This window comes from Lolium perenne, chromosome 5, assembly GCF_019359855.2.
Source record: "Lolium perenne isolate Kyuss_39 chromosome 5, Kyuss_2.0, whole genome shotgun sequence".
Classification (NCBI taxonomy): Eukaryota; Viridiplantae; Streptophyta; class Magnoliopsida; order Poales; family Poaceae; genus Lolium; species Lolium perenne.
Genome location: NC_067248.2, coordinates 20,437,772 through 20,461,119, shown reverse-complemented (window position 1 = coordinate 20,461,119; position 23,348 = coordinate 20,437,772). Strand labels below are relative to the sequence as shown.

The following is a 23,348-nucleotide window of genomic DNA, read 5'->3' as shown; positions in this document are numbered from 1 at the left end:
GACCTCTTTACGGAGGTATGTACACGGTTGGAGGACACGACGAGGGATACTTTTTCCCTACATGGGTAACAGCATAATCTACGGATTGGGCATCCACCTTCTTCTTAGGCATTTTACAGTTGCTCATATTTTTGATATGTAATTCGCCTTATTAGCTGCCACATCAAACTTTTGAGACTACTTAAACGGCTGTGTGCATCTTAGCTATGCAGAGGTCGGGTGTAATTGCTTTCATAAGTAATAAAGCGTCCATTACGAAAAAAAAATGATGTGATGTCCATTCAAGTAATTACATCAAATAATATAAGCGAATTGACAAAGAATTCGATGAATAATAAGAGTGTGTGGACGAAAGTGAAACCTATGGATGGTGGGCGGTGCCAGGGCTCTACGTCGGCTACCTTTACATGCTAGATCTCATGGCGATAATTTAGCCCAGAACCTGTAGGCCTAAAAAGTTAGCCTTGTACAGTTTTTTTTTTTTGTTTTTCCCTGAACTTCTTTGTAGCCTTGCTACACCTTATATGCTCCCATCTTCTCGACGGCTTCTTCTAATATATAATGACGCATGCTTAGGTATGTGTTCGATAAAAAAAAAGTGAAACAAAGACATGTGATGGTCAAAGTCGATGCAAGTTCTAATCTAAAAAAAATCATACAGGTGTAATAGGATTGGTCATCAGAGATGATCATGGGTGATTTGTCACTCCATGCAATGATCTGGTCCAATATACCATCGATGCAATCAGCAGAGGCATTGCATTAGCCAATGAGGTGGGTTGTACATATTATTATTCAATTCGATTGTTCACAAGTGATTTTGAAACCCTTTGGACATGAAGTTTTCCTTTACAGTGGTGGCTACTCTTTTTGATGATATATACATCCAAGCACTACATTTTCTAGTTGTGAGTTCAGTTTCTGTATTAGGGAGATGGGTGATCGTTGATGATATCTACACCCGAGTACTAGGTTTTCTAGTTGTTAGTTTAGTTTATGTAATAGGGAAATTGGTTATCCAGAGAGACAGATTCACTCGCTCTAATGTGTTTGGGTGAGATCTTTTACGGTAGGGACAGAGAAGCGTCAACCGTCCAACCACCCAAATCTAAGCGCTGAGATTGATCAATACTTGTCACGTAAAGGAGTAGTATTTTTTTAGAGAAGAGTAAAATAGGTAAATTCCTGCCCACTAAAGGCTACTTTCAGGATATAGAAATTTGTCCACCCGGTTAGGTTTGAACCCCGATCCTATTTCATTTCTGCTGACAAACGGATTCCTTTTTTGCTCTCTTGACTTGCCATCTATTTTCGTGTCAAAAAATTAGAAAATGCCACGCGGCCATGGAAAACTGCCTCAATGGAGACTCTGCGTGAGCTTTCACGGCTCGCCGCCGACGCAGACTGAGATCGCCATGAAAATGCGCTGTTCCTTTGCCCTTTCTTCCTAAAGGCATCTCTAACGGGAGACGTAAACGGAAACTGGGTGATCATTTGCGTTCGCGTGGTCGAAACGTCTGGGACCAGGTTCAGCAGCTCGACGCATAGTGTGTGAGCTGTTCGCAGAGATGCAAACCTGGCGCAAATATGAGCGTCGGATCCGTCACTACGGACGCCGCCGAGTGTCTGCTCGCGTCTGACGAACGTTTCGTCGGGCCCGTCTGGCAGCGACCCTGGCTCGATGCGTCTTATCAGGCGCGCTAGTACTGACGCCGAGACATCGCTTCGGCAGTCTACGACATGTTAATGGCGATGTCTCGCGTGCCGAGCGGCCGCCGCCCACCTCTACGCACGAAGTAATATCGATGCCACGCGTGCCGTGCCCGTCGCCTGCCTCCGGCGTACATAAAGAGGGGCGCGCACATCTCATCTCCTCCCACACAAAATCCTAGTCGCCGCACAACCTCCAACGTAGCCCCGCCGCCGCACAACCTCCACCGTAGCGCCGCCTCCACACAGCCCTCCGCATTTGCCATGAGCAGCGTCGGGCGCGGCCAGGCTACTGCGCCTCCACATCCGACTCCACCTCCCCTAGTCGAGAGCTCCGACGAGGAGTCGAAGGACGACGAAAGCACGGACAACGTCCTCGACGCGGCCATGGACACGAAGTTCATGGCTGATGCGGAGCAGGAGGCAGAGGAGGAGCGGGCGTCCCACGCGGCGTTTGACGCCGAGATGGAACGCCACAGGGAGGCAACCGCTGAGAGGACGACTCCTCCGACATCGATTGGTCCTCTGATGACCTTGATGAGCCTACCCCGAAGGAGAGAGCGGCGGAGTAGAGGGCGTTAGTTGACTCCTTCGAGACGCTCAAGAAGGCCGAGGATGCCGCGAACGAGACGCTGCAGCAGCGTCTGCTAGAGGACGCGGCAGCTCACTAAGCTCTAGCGGCTGCACGGCGGGCGGCAGAGAAGCAGACGAGGGAGGAAGTAACGATGGGGCCGGGTTGTCAGGCAACAAGTAGCCTAGGGGTTGTATCTCCTTTTAGTTTGTAGTACATTATGCTTTTTTACTTGGTGAATGAAAAATATTATTCAAAACAAATGGATCGTCCCGCTAGAAACACATCTAGAAGAAAACGGACACGCGGTCACACATGACGACGTAAACAAACGCGCGCGGCCACTTTTAAGCATCCAATATGGGTCGCCCTAACAAGCTAGTTTGGCGAGCTGGTCGCCACATAGGGGCAAGGAGAATTCGCCGAGCGAAGGCGCGCCGTGATTGGCGCGAAAGGTGCGGGCGGCGAGAGGAGTCACGATACGGCAGTTGAAAGCCATTACGGGATACATTGCCCAAGATTTTTTTTACACGAATTGACTATGGCTGAGGTGGTCGTTCGGTTTTCACGTGGAAGAATCGATCGTTACCCCTAATCCTGGCCAAGACAATGCCGAAAGATTACCTGCCTAAACTACCTTTGCCCAATACTACTCGTTCATAGGACTAGTAATTTGTACCGTAAAAAGCCCCGTTTGGGTAGAGGATCCACCGAGTTTTGTCATTTCCCTGCTAACTGGTGATGTATACTATCATTCGATTAGTACAACTCGCAGCAGAGTCGATGAAGGTTAAATCTTCAAGGGTTGTCTGATCTCATGAATTTGACCACGGAGAGTATGATTGTGGAGGGGATTCGCAGGGAGGTGGACAAACGCGAAGAACACGATAAAAGCATATGCACGTAAATCTGGTTGTTCTCGTTGGCCCGAACCACCAACTCGATAAAATTGCAAGACAAAAACCAAAAGGTAAAATCCCTTGCAAAAGATCAACAAACTCAAATAGACTTCCAAAGAGCTAGAAATCAATTCAAGATGGAGTTGCGAAAGCAAGAGACCTTCAATTGATAGTGTTACTAGAATGAAAAAGATCTAGGTGAGGAGTACCACTTGATGCAATAAATTAAAAATCAAAGGAGGGGTTTTCCCTAATTCATAAAGGGATGATATGCGTAAGCCAAGTTTCATCTTAATTCATCTCTAGGGTTTCCAGGTGGGAGGGGGATAATAGGCATAAGGCAATCTGGTTCGGCGAGCATTTCGGCCGCCAGCTCGTGCGCAGGTCGGCTTCGGCGTGGGGTCCGGCGGCGCATGTTTGTGCGCCGGTTTCACCAGCTCTTCTTCTGTCTCCTCTTCTATGCCTCCATGACCTCAACCTTGAGTTCTCGAGCATCCGGGGCATCCTCCCTTCCCTTCATACCTGTCGATGCATCCCTATCATAGACATATAACGGAGTATCAAGTAGCATATCATTCCATATAGGGTTGTATCAAGAGCCCTATTGTTTCCCATTAAAGGAAAATGTGCCTTTTCCTTAAATACAATTATATTTACAACTTGCCTAAGTTAGGACCAATAATGTTCACATTTTCCCAACTTGTAATTAATCTGGACAAGTACTGAATAAGATAAAATTACAGTCTGGAGAGTAAACAATGTTGAATCTAGATAGCTCACAAATATAAAAAAAAAAAGTCAGCTTCTACTAAATCTAGGAAATATTCAAGGGATAGATTCAAGCATCTGAGGACTCTCCTATGGTGCAATGGTGGGCACAAGCGGTTGTGAACCCACCAACCTAGGTTCACATTCTTTACATTACAAGCATCTGAACAAAAAGGTCAAAGTTTGACAGAGCACAAAACAATCTTGACATAACATATTTACATTATTTGAATCAAACAAAATGCATGCCCTTTCCATGTGGTTTTCCTCGGTTAACTAGGAACCACAATTCTCCTACTCTATATGAATTGCATGAGTGTCTTGCCTTTCGAGGTTCTCCGCGGAAACAAAGCTAAATAGCTAATTGCCTTCAGTTCTGGCAGGCCGGCCTCTGCTCACAGACTGGTTCCCTATTTCCTTCTGTATCTTCGATTTAAATAGTTCAGATTCCGTTACTGCATATTTCAGAAAATGGTGTCAGAACAAAATCGTATAAACTGATGTAACATGAAAATTTAACACTCAACACTTCAAAAACATCTACTGCGAATAGTGTTTTCTTCTAGAGCACCGAGCATATATCTTCCAGCTATTAAATGTCTATGGTACTCCCTACTCCACTTGTCATGTCTTTCAAACTAGTTCAAAGTTTCTAATGATATGTACCATATGATCATGAAATACCTCCTGTAAAGATGGTGTAAATCACAATATCAAAGGCTCATATTAAGAAATAAAGGACAAATAATGAGAAATAGTGTAGCCAAACCAGGTGATAGCTTATTTGCAACAAACCAAAGAAAAAAAAACTCGAGGGAGAACTGTTTATGTAACACTACAAAAATCACCCTATGTGGATGCATTCAGTGGTTCTTACATTTTTGTACTTGTCTCGTTGACTGAAATAAACTATTTTACCATCTTTGCTAGCTGAAAGCCGAACAGTGCTTTATATTTTATATGAACCATAGCAGGCTTATGCTTGAAAAAAAAAGAGTATATTAGTGCAATCACATACTGATGGTCAGTTGGTAATGGTTGACAAGAGGTTCACGAGTATGTCATGGGAACAGAATGTGCAGATGATTTTTATGAATCGATGAACTATTGAGTTGCAAACACTGCATTTAGATAATGTAGTTAACTGATAATTCCTGTCTCCATAAATCTACAAGATGGTCTTGCTACAACAAAGTTGATTTAATTCAAACTGCATCAAAACAAGCTCAAGCAATGCAGTAGGCTTCTATATGAACAGAACAGTGATTACTGCTGCATGGGGTTTGATCAGGAGCTCTGCGACTTAGTGAAAACTTACATGTACAAGTTTCGAAAAACTACAGAAAACATTCATGCATGTAAGGATAGGTATACACAGTACATATGAAATTTAGTACAAAAATATCAATTGCGAGCCAGGAGGAAATCACAGCTGTAAGACAAGGTACAGTAAGCCACAGTAACGTGATGTAAAAAAAACAAGTTACAGTCCACATACAATCATTTTGTTTTAAAAAATCCACATGTATTTGTTTCAACTTTCAACCTGTCCTATACATGTACATATGTTTTCATAGTTTTTAAAAACTGCTAAATAGGATTTTCATGAAGTTACAAATATCATAAATCATGTGATACTGCTACCATATTTCTATTTATCATCTTCACACATAATCATAATGCTAACAGAAGATGACGTGTTGACGTGGTACATGGGATCTTTGCATTTGTTGGTGAAAAATGGCAAAGATAGAGATACGTGCATACCTTCATAATGGGAATCTAGATTTTTGCTGCTGATACTGCCCAGTTGTTGCTGCAGGCATCTAGGGAGCTTCTTTGTAGCAGGACAGCCTTTAATTACAGGCCATTGTTCAGCAGTGGTACATCTTTCTCTGGCCAGTAAGCATCATATCACATGTATCAATTTCAAATCGTCAAGATACACAAAATAGTCCCACATCTAGTGCGCCTGATCCGGGGAATGAGAAGCAACATTCTCACATCATAACTGTAAGAGGGGATTTCTGGTTCCATTTCTCCTTGCTGTCCAGTGGTACAATTAAAGCGCACCCAGTCTCTGATATTTTTTGGTTGTTCTCTAGCTGCAATATCAGATTGGTCAACGAAGACAAACCTGTACTGAGTGGAAGATCTCTTGCTCACCATCTTCAATTGTTAATACACTGAGTTTTGGTGCTTCGGGTAAATATACAAGCTTTTGGCACTTCTTGATTGATAGTTCTTCAAGCTGAAGAAACAATATGTGTTCTCCTTGTGTCTCTTTGATTACAACGCATCTCTGGAAGCTCTCCAAGTTCTTCGATTTGAGCAACTTTAGAGCAGGAAAGCTTCAGCATAGTAATCTAGAACCACCTCCACTACATGGTACTTCAAGTAATGGTCTTCCAGCAATGCTACCAACTTCCCACATTACCTAATACACAACTTCTCAAGCAGAAGAAATACTACTCCCATTTATTTCTGACCATTTCCCAAAATCTCATTTATTTCCTCTTGCCTCTCATTTATTTCCGACCATCTCCCAAAATCCACTACATGATTTAGTGTAAGCTGCTTCAGTTTGGAAAAGTTAAAGATGTACCGCAGCTGAACCAAAATCGCAATCTTTCACAATGAAGATGGACCTCAACCATGTTTTGCAACATACACATGCACTTTCTCCATAAAAAATATCTTCAGAACTTGCAGCCCATCATGAGGTTCGAAATTGTTGAGCACCTGGTTGTCACAAACAGAAGTCCATCTTGATGTCAGTTCTCTCAGATCCTTCTTCTTTCCATGATTTGCCACTCTTGCCTCTGCTTCTATACCAATACTCTCTGCCTGATATAGCTCTAGCTGATCACCAAGGTTTAAATGCTCCAGCTCTGCAACATCAGTGGCGCATAACTGCTGCTACAAAGTGTGTAAGAGTCTGCATCTTAGTCTGCAACATCAGTGCTTTGCTTGAACAAAGAAATTACTGAGGCTAGAGCATTTAGTTTGAAGAAATAAAAGCCTTCCGGGCTCGTCAAGATGTTTGGTGAGATTGTCAAGAGATACTCTGGCTCTTCAATAGCTGCAATCACACTCGGCTCTTCTTTGCACTGAAACGAGTGTGGGTGAACAGAAGGCAATATCATCTAGAAGGATTTGCACCAAGAAAACTAGAATTTTGCCAATGCTAAAGCTTAGCTACAACGTCTTGCCATCACAAATAAAGCAGTGTTTCGCTTTTTGTGTTGTATTTCCCACGGATTACAAGATTGATGTGGATAAGCTGATCCAACTATGGATTGTAAATAGCTTTATCCATGAAACCAAGAAAGATAGTTTTGAAACCATTGGAAAGAATATTTTCGATGAGTTACCCTCAAGGTCATTCTTTTTGGACATAGATGATTTTTAAAATTTAATGACGTTAGAGAGTTTTTTTTCCAGAACTACATGCAAAATCCATGATCTTATGCATGATATTGGAATTTCCATTATGGAAATAGAATGTGTTGTTGCAACTAAGGAACCAATTCAATCATATACTTCATCTTCAGAACCAAATCGCTATTCTTCAATACGAATCCGCATCCTAGCCACGATAAGCACAGTTGTTTGTTCTTGCAGCACCGCCTTCTTCCTGTTTTCAAGAATGCAGATTCGGTTCGAAAGATGAAGTATATGATCTGACTTGGCCCCTAAGTTGCAACAACGCATTATTTTTCCTTAATGAACATTGCAATATCACGCATAAGGTCATGGATTATGCATGTAGTTCCGAATAACACTCATTGGCGTCATTAAATGTAAATTCATCTACGTCTAGAAAACGTAGCCTCGAGGCCATCTCATAAAAGATATGCTTCATAATGGTTTCAAGACTATCTTCCTCGAGGTCAAGGTTTTTTTTTTCTTTGAACTAAATGATGTAGCCTCACTAATTTCTTGTATCAAGCTATCCTCCAAAACATTAAGATTGTGGGCTCTATCTGCAGTTCTGCGCCTATTATTTCAGCAACTTGGTTACCACGAGTTGCTGCACTACCACGCCTTTCCCACTTATGGACCTCTTTACATCATCCAACGCAATGAGGTACCTCTGCTGACTGACCAATTTCTCAAGTCTGCCCGGTGGTGGTTTGTCTGTATCCTCATTCTTATTGGAAGATGCTCCACCTACACCCTTAGCCATAGAGTTCAAATCAAAGATGTCAGACACACAGACCAAGGGCAGCAACTGGGAATGCTTCTGAATTTCACTGTATATGAGCTGCGTTATCAGTTGTGGTCTTGCTAAGGTCCCCCCATTCCAACGATGGGTACAACGGCGAGATCTGCATTGTTAGCTCGACGAAGCAGTGTGTCAACAATATTTCCCTACACCAGTGGCCCGATCGCCATGGTGACCAGCATCCCCGTCAATGGAACGCTCGCAGGAAACTCCGGCAAGACACGAGGAAGAACACGTGCTCACTCGCTGCAGAATCAACGGAGAGGAGAACGGTGTGAGCCAGACGTGTTTAGACAGTTTGAGAACTGAAATCTGTTCTCGAAACAATGACAAGTCAAAATACAGTTTGCAGCGACCGTTACCAGATCCGTTGGAACAGCATCGGGCGGGGCCGGCAATGCAGCAGCGGCAAGTAATACGTGGACGGCGGACCTCACCGGAAAGTGGACGCCACCTCCGGCTTTGTAGAGGCAGCAGCCATCGAGCCTGGCCGGCCGACGACTAGACGGGGTTGTGGCGGCCGGCGCCGCGCGGGTGCGTGGGCGGGGATGTAGGCAGGCCCTACTCCGATGAATGGGAGCTGGGAGATCTGAGATCTAGAAGAAGCTTGAGAATGGGTGCGTATGGGATTTGGGAGCGAAGGAGGTGGAGAATCTTTGTAGGAGCCGTGGTGTCGCTGTGGGCAGTGGGCTGTGACTGTGTGTGCGCGTCTCGATAGATCTGGGGTCAACTGATTGACATGTGGGCCTCCTCTAATCCAACATCCAACATTTATTAATGGGAGAAAAAAATGCATGCATCTGATCAAATACTATTTGTAATAAATAAATAAATAAAAAACTAACTCTTAAAATGAGCGTTAGAGTTGTGATTCAAAAAGGCTTTTGGATTTGTTTTTTAATTTGAGGGAAGCTTTTGGATTTGTTGTGGCTAGCTCTAACGACACTTTTTGGTTTCCGCCCAATATTTTTCCATGTAAAATTGGTAATTTAATAATATTATTACCTTCTGTTATAGATTTGGTGGGACGACAGAGACCCAAGCTACAAAGGGGACCCATGAGGAAATGGATAGCTGCGCATGTCAAATATAGAGTGACCATGAGCCACCCGATTCACTGACATCTTCGATCCAACGGCGCTCCTCACTTCGCCACGTCACCAAGCCCTTCCGAGCCACATCTACTTAAGTTCAGAAAGTCCTTGGTCGTAACTGCTTTTGAAAGCACGATCGAACTATACTTGCTATGTATCCCTCTCCCCTCTGCTTACCCCCCCTCCCCCCTCGGCACACAAACTAAAATTGTACTTGTTGATGTGAATGGTAGGTGTTCATATCATCTTCTGTAATGTAGTACATTTTAGAAAACTAATTGCCGAGTAAATTTTCTAAAGGAAAAGTATTTCCTTCTATTGGTTGTAGCGTCGTTGCCAAGGAGAGAAGCGTGTCGTGCAAACTGAGCTGGGTCAACCCGTCACAAAAGGCAACAGAAAGGCATGCCCCGACACCTCCACTCCTCCTCTGACCTGCCTCCCTCTCCTCCTGTCTCGGCGGCAGCGCCCTCAGTCTTCTTCCACACACCTCTCATGTGTCACGCATCAGAGTGGTTGCTGTGGCGCAACCACATTTGACATGTGAAGTCAAATGACTACACCGTTTTTTAAACAATACAAACTGAAAGTGTGCAAAAAATCATTATAAATTTATAGAAATACTTGTATTTGACTACACAACATTAAGCTGACAACACGGGGTTGTTGTGCTTGCTTCGCCACTAGAAGAGAGGCACCATCGGCCTTTGCCCTCGTTGCTTCCTACGTGGCCGCCGGTACTCCTCCCACCGGACGCAGCACCGAACATGGAAGACATGGGCTTGCTAGACGAATTTTTCAGCAGCACCTGCCTTTGAGTTGATCCAACGACTCCTGTGTCACACTTATGTCCAACTCACTGTTGTTGGATACAAATGGAGTTCGTCCGCCATGGACAGCGTGATTGATTTGTTGTCGGCGAGCTCAAATCGTGCATGGTGGTGTCTCCATGGACGATGACGAGGGCAGTTTTGGAGATTGTTTTGTCGATGTTGCATTTAGTGTTTTGTTTTGCTACACATGTCCATCGTTTTTTGTTCTGTTAGTATGGTCAAATCGCTACAATGATTTAGTGCATATGATACAAAGAGATTGCACCAATGGTACATATGTCATCGTGTAATGTTGGATAAAGTAGGCAAAAGTATCATATGTATTGCAAAGAAATATTGTAGGACAATATCACATTTTTGAAGAAGTTACATACGCCAGAGCTTTTTATAAAATTCAAGATCTTTTTGTACCATTGATGTATTTTTGCACCATTATTCCGCAACTTTAAAAAACTATAGGAAAAAATATTAGGAACCGATGTTACATAAGGTGCCTTTTATACCTGCTGAACCTATTCTTCACGAGACACCACGCCCAGCGCATGCCGTGCCAGGTTGTATGTTTCTATTGTGTGTCTTATCTATTCTTGTGTACCGTTGTTTTTTCCAAGAAGGATATTGTGTACTGTTATAACATGAGCCATGTACCGGTAGAAACATCATGTATGTACGTACAAAAAACACAGCTTAGGGCAGGTAGTTTTCGAACCACAAAAGACTCAGGTCAATCTGATCATCACTCATGCCAGAGTAGTTAGTCTCCAGGAAGGCTGTAACCTCTGGGTGTTGGTCAGTTTCAAACAAGAAGTAATCATCAAACAGTGGTACATTCAACCCTGTGGTAGGGTCTTTCTTGAATAGTTCAACCATTTTAGGGTCTCTGTCCTTAATGTGGTCGAGTTGTCCATTGAACTCCTCTTGAACAGGATGGATGAGTTTCATTCCCTTGAACTCACAAGCAAAGCATCCACCTGATGATTACCAAGAAAGAAAAATTAGCTTGGATCGCAATGCAACAATGCACTTACCAGTAAAATGATGTATTATATTTTTCAAAATTTCATATTCAATGGAGGATATACACAAACTGTCACCTTGTTTTAAGATCAGTTGGAATATAACTGTACTAAACATGTTCCCTACAAACTTAGATGTTTCGGCAAAAATGTGCTTGCCACGCAATTAATCTTAGAAAAACATAAGTAAAAAATTGATGGCATGAGTAAATCCGTTACAATATATGGTCTTACAAAACTCTAGGTCCCGTCTAATGTGAAAGTGAAAGTTCAGTTGCTAATACTCAAACCCAATTACATAATCTGAAATTAGAAACTCCCTATTCAATACAAAATTAAATTCAGTGTAACTGCAGTATTGACCTGTGTTATTTCTAATTTCTGCCTACTCTTCTCATTTAGAATCAGAAATGCGTTCTGTAAAAGTAATCCTACATAAACAGGCTATCTACAAAGCTATACTTAATCTTAGAAAAACAAAAACAAAAATCATGTCGCGAGTAAACCTGTTGCAAATTTTTGGTCTTAAAAAATAAGTCCTGATGAAAGTTCAGTTACTAATTAATACTCAAACCATATATTAGATAATCTGAAATTAGAAACTCCATGTTCGATCCAAAATGAAATTCAATGTAACTGCAGTTAATTGATCTGCGCATTTTTACTTCTAATTTCTGCCCACTCTTCTCTTTTAGTATCAGAAACCCATTCTGTAAAAGGAATACTAAATAAACACCTAAACAAGCTCTTTACAAAACAACAAATAACTTGGCATACCAGTTCTTCCTGACAATGCCACGGGACAGCACAAGGTCACGTCATCCACACCCTTAAGTGAAGCACGGACTTCGGCGAAAAACAGCTGATTAGGCTCTCCTTCGCGGGATGCCAGGAAGTTGACGTGATAATAGCTACCAGAACGCAAAGTGAGCAAAGTTTGGCCACATAGCAGATGAATCTGATAAGTTTCCTGAACAATGCAGATTAACACCATGTTACGTACAGATGCAGCATACAGAAGAGAAAGTAAGATCTAAATAAATCAGCCACAAAGAAAAAGAAAATAAGGGAACGAGTAAAGTAATATCACCCCAAACTGAGAGAAAAGCTTGGCAATTGCCAGGTTCACTATATTGAGGCAGAACTCCTGGTCCATTTTGAAACCATGCCTCTTGATCCTCAACGCTCTATATGCTCCTCTGCTTAGGCTTGACGAGCTTGACGCCGGCGGTGTAAGAGCTAAACTGGACGCGGCAGACTTCACAAAGTCGCTTATTACAGTCGATGCATTGCTATGCGAGCTCAGGTCAGACAATCCAAAGGCCAATGGGTGGCCACAAATTCCATGCTTTGCCAGGAAAGCATCAGGAGGAGCGCAGTTAACCATGAACCAAAACTGGGCCTCGCGAGCTGCGTCGCTAGGGAGACGCGCATCCAGAATCGCAGCCCTGAATGCGTCATCCATGCTCATCGCGTGTTTGACACCTTCCCTGTCGAGAAGCATGGCGGTCTGATAAAGACTTCCATGGCTTCTGCTCAGGTAGGAGATGGCCTCCTCGGCAGACAGGCTGGGCGCGTACGTCCTCATGAAAGCGACGAGGCCGTCGAGGGAGCGGCGAGCCAGCCGGAATATGGCCTTGCAGCTCAGAAACATGGGCTGAACTAGCGGCTGGCTCGAGGAAGCGGCCGGGAACACCGCGTCGTACCAGAGAGAGTTGGCGACGATGTTGGAGACTGGGTCATGGAGGCCGTAAGCGTAGCCTGCGAGCACCATGCCTCGCGCGTGCGAGCTGACCATCTCGCGGTCCATCATGGCGAGCGCCTGGAGGTAGTGAAGGTGAAGGGTGTCGAGCAGCTCCGCCTCGAGCGGGCTCGGGGCTGTCAGCCGGCGGTGACGCTGCGTCGCGCCGGCGATAGGAACCGGTGGGGGAGGCACCTTGACGATCCTGCCGGGGCCGAGGCTCACATAGTCTAAGGTTCCGGGGGTCACTCCATACTTGTTCGCCAAATCCATCATCACGCTGCTACTCTCCGGCGCCGGCGAGAAATCGGTTTGCATCGCCGACGGTGGAGGGGGAGACGGCGAGATTGATACCTAGGGTTTGAAGATCTGGTGGAAGCGGGGGCGGAGCAGTATCGACGCAAAGGGGAAATCGACTCGGATTACTCCGTACAAGAAAGAAGTCCAAATAAGAGACGGAGATTTGGGGCACTAGTAATCTCATCTTTAACAAAAAAAAAATCATATTTTTGAGTTTTAAGCTACACAAAAATGACAAACTATAGATATGAGTAGTACATTTTCAAATCTCCAAAACATATAAGATTTTGTCTGTTTTATCTAGCACAAAATTTAAAAAATATTAGGTTTAGATTTTGCAAGATTGCGAGATGTATCACTCACAATCTCTAGAATTATTTTCAGATTTTTTTATAAATTGTAAAAATGCCTTTTTAAAAATGGCAAGAGCACAGGGTGAGTTTGGTTGGGCTGTGGCTTATCCAAAAGTAGTTGCTGTAAGAAAGCCATAAAGCTATTTGGCAAGTGGTTGTCTGGACTGTGGCTGTGAGGGTAAATATCTGTAATACCCCTAAAGAGATTAGAAGGACCCCATTGACATATTATAAGTTATATTATAAATTGATATATTATAAATCTAACCATAAATAATTATATTTTTACTAATTGATATATTATAAGTTAATTGTTTTCAATAGACTTTCTGGCCAATTGACACATTATCTAGTTATAATTATTTCATAGAATCATTTACTAGATAAATTAGCACACAAATAATAACTTGATTAGTTAGTCCTCGGCAACATTAACCACTTGGGAAATTTGATACAGAATACAACCAGTACTTATGAAAGGAATAATCAACTTTCGTCATTTACACCAAGTTGTAGCTAATCAACTTACGTCATTTACACCAGTACTTCTCAAAGGAATAATCAACAGTATTCTCTCAAGGTTGATCTGAAGTGACAGCGAGAAACGGGAGAAGACGAATTGGTGTTGGAAGCAGTTGGGAGCCATGACAAGATGCCCGTCCTCCATCTCCAGGGGTGGATTCGCAGGAGACGTCTGGGGAGCAGCTGTAGAGGAGGAAGACGGCTGCTGCGGTCCAGCGCAGAAGCTAATGCAGCCAAAGTAGGGGAGTTGTTGAACGGGCGTCTCCTAAGGCATCCCGTCGTCGCGCTCGATCTCTTGCCACGGCCGGTCATCACGCTCGATCTCCTGGCGCGGCCGGTCGTCGTGCCCGAGATCCTTCGGCAGCCGGTTGACGTGCTCGAGCTCCAGCAGCAGCCTGTCGTCGAGCTCGATCTTGACCAGGGCGGCGGTGGTCCAGCGGGAGAGAGAGCTGTGGGGGAGTCTTGCAACGGGGAACGAGAGGAGATTACGTTCGGGTCCATGGGTGGTAGGAGGTGGGTAAAACTACACCAACTTCAGCGGCAAAGCCGGAAATGCTGGTAGCCAAAGCTGGAAAAGCACCTCCCCGCATGCTTCAGGGGGTGTTTGTTTGAGCTTTTTTCGGCTTTCCACTAAAAAAAGCAGGCAAATCGAACCAAACGGGGTACTTTGAAAACTGGCTTTTCCAAAGCCAAAGCATGCTACAGGCAGATACGGGGAAGCACGTTTTGAGGTGCTTCCCGCAGCTTCCCGCATAACAGGCTAACCGGTACATGTGATTGCCCATTTCGTTTGCAATATTTACAGCTGAATGCCACCGCCTGGCCGAACCGTTTTCCTGCTCCTTCTCTCTCTCTGGACGTCAAAACTAGATCTTTTTTCTTTTCTTCCCCAACGCACACAGCCAGGCCATGAATTCCCCATGCGCGCCCAACCCCCGAGCCGGTCGCCGGCCACTAGTCCCGTCGGCTTCAGCACACCTCTTCCGCCCGACATCACCCGCCGCCTCCATCCTCCTCCGCCCTCCCCCGAGTCCGCACGCTCCTGGTCCGCTCCCGCCCGACGCCGCCCGCTCCCGGCAGATCGACCGCGCCAAGCTCCTCCAAGCCGACCACTCCCCCGCCGGAAGACGACCTCCCCGGCCAACCTCGATTGCGCTCGCTGCTCCCCAGCTCGGTTTCCCGGCGGACGTTTTCCCAACTCCCGAGGCCCCGATGCGTTGTGATATTGTGATGAGCTGATGCATTTGTTGCTGTGATGGGTGTGATGCTTTCTAATGTATGCATGTCCGAGAATCGAATTGTTCGTTGAATCTAGTGTGCATGATCATGCTAATGATATATTGCATGATACTTTCACTTGCGAACCCAATTTTGAGCATCAGATTGATTGCAGCAAGCACCAAGAACAAGAGAGGTGTATTTTTTATAAAACTATATATTTAACCAATTATTGATGTGTATACTGTTGTTATACACAAATACATGTTCACGAAACTCAGGGTATTTTAGACAATTCATCTACTCACAGGCAGACAGCCAGCCAAGTTACCAAACAGTGAAATTTGGAACAACAGCTTTCTCTGCACAGCAGCTTTTCCTGCACAGCAGCTTTCCCTACACAGCCAGCCAGCCACAGCCCAAACAAACAGGCCCTCACCCGGGACACTAGTTTTCGCGTGGCTTCGCTACAAAGCGTGTTTGGTCCAATTATTGTTTGGTTGGGCTTATGGCTTATAAGCCGTGAAAGCCACAGCAAAAGCCCAACCAAACACACCCTAAACCTCGGGAGCCAATAACACTTTTCGCCAAATAAGCATCTACGTATCATGTTTAGGACGCTGATCCTCTAAGACTAGTCATAGTGAGGAATAATATAAAGTAGTAACATGGTGCCTTCATAGTGTATAGTTACATACGTGTGGTGTCATGCATGTTATATTTGATTGTAGACTCATCTTGTTTTGAGAAATGTGATGTTATGGTAACATAGCTAGTTACCACCTCAATCTCTATGTTCATTTATTATCGTATCATGTCACTAAAATATTTTGGGATGCGTGATGTTACTCCTTATATTACGTTCACTATGAGACTAGTCACAATGGAGGTATCATAGGTAGTATCATGCATGCCATGTAGGCAAAAATCTTATGTGGCATATCAATTAATGAAGAGAGAGGTGAGAGTAGTATCATAGGTAGATACGGTATCATAGCACGTAAAACTAGAAATTTTAGTGGCAAACACATCATGTACACATATTTGCATTGATTTCTACAAAATATTAAATAGGATGGAACTATGATACTAATTCATGATACTATGCATTGTAGGTGTTGTATCATAAACTAGTATCATATGTATAATACTAGGCTATGATACTTCCCATTGTGACTAGTCTGAGTAGTCTAACTTTAAACTGAGCAGTTAACTAGCCATTTGTTTATACTTTTTTTGTTTAGTGGGTTCGTAATTAGTTATGATGCATAGGAGGTGTTAGATTATCATTTATATGATGAGATTCTATAAAAGATATAGAATATCAGAAACTCAAAACTAATTCCGGGTGAATATGCACCTAATATTTACAAAACATACTTTAAAAAAATTGAAAAAATGTAAATAAAAAATCACATTTAGAACATGTTCTATGTATGCACGTAAAGTTTCACATAAAACCGACATCTTTATCTTTTTAGTACCAAAATCTATCTTTTTTACATATGGCACAAAACATGTCAAAATTTGCTGAAATAACTTCATGAGCATGTAACATGTCAAGATATACAAAGGATATTTTTTTATTTTTTTAACATTTTTAAATATGTTAAAATGCATTTTAAATAAAGGGTGGACCCGGTTGGATATGCACCCAAGTGAAAAAAGCACCCTGATGCTCATTTCAAATTAAAAGTTAAATTTGAATTTATTTGAGATAACTAATTAATAATGTATACATGTTTTTAAAATAAAAATAAAATTTCATAGTATCATCATGATACTACGGTACTATACAGCTAACAATTAAACAGATGCTACATGGTATCCTGATACTAACAACCTTGGAGCAAGTCCAGTCGGCTAGCTATGCAACTTTTCACCTTTCACTACCATCATTCTCATTCCAAAGGAACATTCCAACGACTTGTTACATCATACTATCCATGATCCATCTATATATACAGCACAAGAGGTCTCGGCACCATAACCTGCCAAAATCGAGACCTCTGATCGAGCAGTCATAACTAGTAACTACTGGTACTATTTGGGTAGCATCCGGTATTCCGGTAAAGGGATATATATACAGCAGGGTCGTTACAGAGATGCGAAAAGAACTAAGCGAACTAAGCGAGAAAGTTTTCCGTTCTTCCTTCCCTTCGAGCAACCCGGTATCACCAGTTTCTTATATTACACGTGCAGATCCTCCATAGCCTTGATGGCCTCCCTGCAAGCAAGTCGCAACAATCAAAAGGTCTCAGATAACAGTTCCGCCATCGGCAGATTTTAGAGGGAGTCAGATGTTCATCTTCCTCCATGAAAAGATGCACTCGGCCACTCGGGAATGTGACCATCATTGCTACCTTAACGCTTCGGTGATCTCGTCGCTCTTGGGGTCGAATTGACGTGCTATCATGAACGCATCAGCTGCTCCTTTGTAATCCTGCACATCGAAAAAATACCACGAGAGGGCATGTTACAGTTGGAAATACTGAATCAGGTTGCTGAGCGTAGAATTCGACATATAACAGCTAGCTATATACCTCCATGAAACTGAGAGCTTTGCCCTCACGGTACCATGCCTTGGACCAACTGGGCTGTATCATTTTGCACTGTCGCGCATCTTCCAAAGCTCTGTCCCCTTCGCGCATCCGCAGCCAGCATAGGCTCCGGTTGGCATACATTGTGGCATCAAGTGGGTCTATCTCCATTATCTGCAATTACGATCCACATGATCAGCTTTGTGTGTCTGGTTGGTGTCGCGGTAAGTGAATCTAACAGGCTCTACCAAGCATACTGCATGTCAATGCCTTTCCATTAGTTTAACATCTCATCTGATCTAACAAAACTACAGATAAGTTGATGATGGTTCCAGATAAAGTGGTAAACATTTGGTCTATCCTATTAGGTGCAATGTTATCACCAAACCATCTGCCGTAAGGCAACTATACTTCTACAGAAATTTGGACATGAACCACCAGTCAGTCCAATGAACCATCATTCAGCAAATCTAGTACTCGTAAAACAAATCTAATAGAAACTACAAGCCAACACATGTTCAACCCCAAACCTGATTTCAAAACATATAATAGATGATTCAGAGCATTTACCAGGCCATAGAAATAAATCGCTGTAAGGTAGTCCCCCTTTCCAAACGCTTCCTTTCCTTGTGCCTTCAAATCAGCTATTCGCTGTTCCATGGGAAGTGCGTCCTGAACACAGTACCATGTTTAAGTATAGACACGTATAGTGTAAGACAGGTTCCAACAGCACAATAAGTGTTACAGTTAAAAAATGAAAGTAACACTCTTTGTCTGAAATCAAGCAATAATAAGCATATACACTGTTTGCACTAAGCTTTGCAAATTTGGATTAACAAAAACGACAAATCAAATTTTAATACATAAATCTATCTAGGTGTAACATCGCCCATCCTATATGCAGATAATATACTTAGTGATCAGTGCCTGTACCACTGGATTCTTACAAATGCAGACAATATACTTTCTTTTACCAGTTCTAAAATTTTCACCAAGAACATGCAGGCTTGCAGAACAAACAGGGGCTAAAGTTTCCCCAATGTCATCATAGTTTATTGCCCTGTTTTTCTAGCGATATCAGTGGAAAAATTTAATGGACCAATGATACATCGTAAAATAGGTCGGATCCATGCATGTAAACATGTATCATGAGTGTGGGTACTGCCAGGAAAATGGGCGCATCATAACAAATTACTGCAATTTAAATATAATAAAATAGGAACAGAACATGCAATTTCACTAACAGGCTATGGTAGAATGAAGTAACGAAGAAATCATCTACACACCTGAGGCTCGATATGTGGAAATATATCAGTATTCATTATCCCATCAACACTCCAAACTGGTAGAGATGGAATTGGTTTTGTCCTAGGAAACAGCATTTCAACAAGCTCACGTTGGCCACGACCTGCTGCTACCTTGATTGGAATTGCGCCATGCTGTATCGTCAAACATAACAGAAGATGTTATATAATCAAGCATGAGAAGACAAAAGTGATTAACCTCATTAGATTATTGGTTTTTTGACCAAAAAAAAGTACTAAGAGAACGATATATTCTTGAATTCATCCGGGTGGTAGTAAAGTTCTAGACACTGCTAATGAACTTATCTGAATTTAAAGGAAGGCTAGACAAAGAATCCCTCATGAATCCTAGTCTGTCTGACCAGTACTAGCAATAAAAGTACACGGGATTACACAAAAACTTTTTTGTATGAAACACCTGCAATATAATAAAACCAGAAGGATGGACAAGACTCCACACACAGTGCGACTCGGTTTACATTAAAGGTCACAAGGACAAATAAAAAGATAGTACATGTGCTTGGAGAAAACAAAAAAAAAAGAATTCCAGTGGCATACTAGTATCATGATTCTGGTGAGTTAACTGTGAGCTGCAATCTTGGATGTCTTGCTAGGCTAGGTGCAGTCTGAAATCTGAAGCTAACCAAAAGGTATGCACTCGAATACAGACCTACTGAACAGTGTTTGCTTGACATATGCAAGGAGAGTGGTCAAGGATGGAACTCTAGAAGCATAAAAAATAGTAAACAGAGAAATGTGGACAGAACTGTAAGTTACCTGGTTAGGAATGTTAGGGTCAGCTCCAGCCTCAAGCAGCAGCTTGACAAAGTCGGTTAAGCCATCATCAACTGCCTCTGTCAACGCAGTTGGTCCAGAGTAACCATGAGCATTCACATCAGCACCAGCCTATGAATAAAAGCAACAAAAGCTTTAGAGATAGGATTTACAGAAGTAACCATAACACACTGAACCAGAAAAAAAAACAAGTTGCTCTTCAAAATCAGGACAGGTTCAAACATACAAAAACACAAGATATTACATCAAGCAGGTAAGTTATTGTACCTCAATCAGCAGCTTCATGCATTTCAAGGACTGCCCACAAATAGCCATCATGAGTGGTGAAAAGACGTGATTAGCCACTCTGCTGGGCTGAAAATAGAAATAAGCCGTAGTTTTGAAAGGAATCAGTTCCTACGAAGTACGATGATGCGCATCCAAGAATAAACAATTACATCATCAATTCAGAAATAGTGCATCCCACTTGGCTTTCCCATTTACAGCATGCATTTGACTAGCTGAAGATGGGATATAGACAAACTTACGTCAGCACCATGCTCCAGCAGAACCTTCACGACCTCAACGCGGTCCTTTGAAGCCGCCAAATGCAATGGCGCGCCCCGATGATCCATAGGATCGACATGAACTCCTTTGGACAGCAGTAGCCTTACAGCCTCCAAGTGTCCTGGAGGCACATCAAACATAGCGCAAACCCAAATAGATCAGAACCAGAGCATTTACAGAGTAACTCCTCCCCACGCAAGCAACACCATCCTCTAAATTCCAAGTACCAAGAGAGCAAACTGAAGGATGCATGAGAAAGCCCACCTTCCTCCGCTGCATTATGCAGCGGCGTGGAGCCCCTCTCTTGAGGCATCGCGGGGCCGGCGCCATGGTCGAGAAGGTACCTCATAACCTGGACCTTCCCCCCAAGCGCGGCGTAGAACATTGGTGTCTCACCTACAGGGGGAACACAGCATTTTCTTTTTCTTAGTAGTACTACTTGTAGAAACAAGCATTCCTGGAATGGATGCACGGGACTTGAGATAGGCGTACGTGCGCACCTGTTTTCCTCGGAGAGTTGACATCGAGCCCTGATTCCTCCACGAGGAACTTGCACATGTCCAGGTGCCCGTTGCCGGCAGCGAAATGAAGCGCGGTCTGGCCTTCCGCGTCCTTGGCTCTCCGCAGGTCCACCTTCTTCGCCATTCCTGTCACAAGAACGAACAACCGAGAGTCAGACAGCACAATCTAGGGTTTCTCCAAACTATTTTGCGAATTGAGTCTGCTGAGTCTCGAATCTAGCCATCTAGTGTTTCTTCCTTCAAAATATTTTTTCTGGAGTTTCGTCCTAAATTAACAGACAGATCGAAGTTTTCTGAGAAAAACCGGCAACCGCCCCACCCCACCCACCCCAAATCCGAAGGAAATGGTAATATATTTGCATCCAACTCACCCCCAGTTCGTCCGTACGTCGCACGCACCACGCGGACGTTGGAAAGAACGGAGGCAAATCCATCGTACAGGCTACAGCGCTCCATCAACGGAGAGAGAGAGAGAGAGGCCGCGGCGGCGCTTACTCTTGAGGAGGCGGATCTTGCCGTCGAAGGCGGCCTTGAGGGCAACGTTGGACGGGGAGGAGGCCATGGCTGCTGGCCTGCTGCTGCGGCGGCGGAAGGTTCTACAGTTCTAGGGTGGGGTTTGGGGGAGAACGGAAGGGGAATGTGGTGGGGAAGGAGGCGATGTATCTGGCGCGAAACGGGTCCAAAATGGCGCCAGACTACCCACGGCCACGGTGGGATGGGCAGAGCGAACCTCCGCCTGTCGTCGTTGCTGCGATGGCATTTGGGAGACGGTTTGCGGCAACGTGACTGGAGCAACGGGCAGTGTCCATTTCCGTCCGTTGTGGTTATTCGCAATCGCGTGGCCTACTACTGGCCGCCGGAGGGGCCAGCGCTGTCGTCGAATCGGGAGTGCTTGACGCACTCCGTGCATGCCGGCGATCGGACATCTCATCCAGTCATCCTGCCGCCAGCGGCGTTTGAGGGCATCGGCCAGAGAAGAGTCCCACATGACTCTGGCCAAAGAGTTGCCCGCCTCCGCTGTCGCTGCCTCCACCGCCGCCGCCTGGCCCACCTCCGCCGCCTCCAACATCGCCAGCTGGGCGTGGAAGTGGGCCCTATCCCTAGCCGCCTCCGCCACCGCTTCGTACCTGGTGGCGATGGCGCCCTCCAGCTCCCGGTTCTCCTGCTCGACCCACGCGGGAGAAGCCCCCCCCCCCCCCCCCGCTGGAGTGAATCCAAGGTGGAGCACATGTACCCCCGAGCCATGGCGACCGCATAGCTGTGGGCTTCCTCCTCCGCTACCTAAGTCCGACGACGTTGGGCGTCCCCAGCTAGGGTCTCGAAGGACGTGACCAGAATCCGCTGGTCGCCGGTGATGGCGTGTATTTCACACGTTCGTTGGGCAACCCCAAGAGGAAGGTATGATGCGCACAGCAGCAAGTTTTCCCTCAGAAAGAAACCAAGGTTTATCGAACCAGGAGGAGCCAAGAAGCACGTTGAAGGTTGATGGCGGCGGGATGTAGTGCGGCGCAACACCAGGGATTCCGGCGCCAACGTGGAACCTGCACAACACAACCAAAGTACTTTGCCCCAACGAAACAGTGAGGTTGTCAATCTCACCGGCTTGCTGTAACAAAGGATTAACCGTATTGTGTGGAAGATGATTGTTTGCGAGAAAACAAGAGAACAATATTGCAGTAGATTGTATTTCAGTAAAGAGAATTGGACCGGGGTCCACAGTTCACTAGAGGTGTCTCTCCCATAAGATAAACAGCATGTTGGGTGAACAAATTACAGTTGGGCAATTGACAAATAAAGAGAGCATGACCATGCACATACATATCATGATGAGTATAGTGAGATTTAATTGGGCATTACGACAAAGTACATAGACCGTCATCCAACTGCATCTATGCCTAAAAAGTCCACCTTCAAAGTTATCATCCGAACCCCTCAGTATTAAGTTGCTAACAACAGACAATTGCATTAAGTATGGTGCGTAATGTAACTAGTGACTACATCCTTGAACATAGCACTAATGTTTTATCCCTAGTGGCAACAGCACATCCGTAACCTTAGTGGTTCTTGTCACTCCTCCAGATTCACGGAGACATGAACCCACTATCGAGCATAAATACTCCCTCTTGGAGTTACTAGCATCAACTTGGCCAGAGCATCTACTAATAACGGAAAGCATGCAAGATCATAAACAACACATAGCATAACTTTGATAATCAACATAACAAGTATTCTCTATTCATCGGATCCCAACAAACGCAACATATAGAACTACAGATAGATGATCTTGATCATGTTAGGCAGCTCACAAGATCCGACAATGATAGCACAATGGGGAGAAGACAACCATCTAGCTACTGCTATGGACCCATAGTCCAGGGGTAGACTACTCACA

The 23,348-nt window shown here is 44.2% G+C and overlaps 1 protein-coding gene and 2 long non-coding RNA genes across 3 annotated transcripts; all 3 read right to left on the bottom strand.

Annotated features, from left to right (window-relative positions):
- Window positions 1–3,323: 3,323 nt before the first annotated feature.
- LOC139830968 (uncharacterized) lies at window positions 3,324–4,409 on the bottom strand. Its single transcript, XR_011744605.1, has 2 exons — window positions 4,274–4,409; window positions 3,324–3,716 (listed from the first exon to the last, which is right to left on the bottom strand). It is a non-coding gene; the product is annotated as an uncharacterized lncRNA (long non-coding RNA).
- Window positions 4,410–7,103: 2,694 nt separating this feature from the next.
- LOC127298821 (uncharacterized) lies at window positions 7,104–8,871 on the bottom strand. The gene is made up of 2 exons (XR_007850151.2): window positions 8,539–8,871; window positions 7,104–8,422 (listed from the first exon to the last, which is right to left on the bottom strand). It is a non-coding gene; the product is annotated as an uncharacterized lncRNA (long non-coding RNA).
- Window positions 8,872–17,114: 8,243 nt separating this feature from the next.
- On the bottom strand, window positions 17,115–21,672 carry LOC127298822 (uncharacterized). Its single transcript, XM_051328683.2, has 11 exons — window positions 21,452–21,672; window positions 20,936–21,082; window positions 20,700–20,831; window positions 20,417–20,556; window positions 20,157–20,243; window positions 19,872–20,000; window positions 19,077–19,229; window positions 18,361–18,462; window positions 17,794–17,964; window positions 17,614–17,693; window positions 17,115–17,477 (listed from the first exon to the last, which is right to left on the bottom strand). Exons 1-11 carry the CDS (start codon window positions 21,516–21,518, stop codon window positions 17,441–17,443), a joined length of 1,245 nt encoding a protein of 414 aa, XP_051184643.1. The 5' UTR covers window positions 21,519–21,672; the 3' UTR covers window positions 17,115–17,440.
- Between the last annotated feature and the right edge of the window lie 1,676 nt (window positions 21,673–23,348).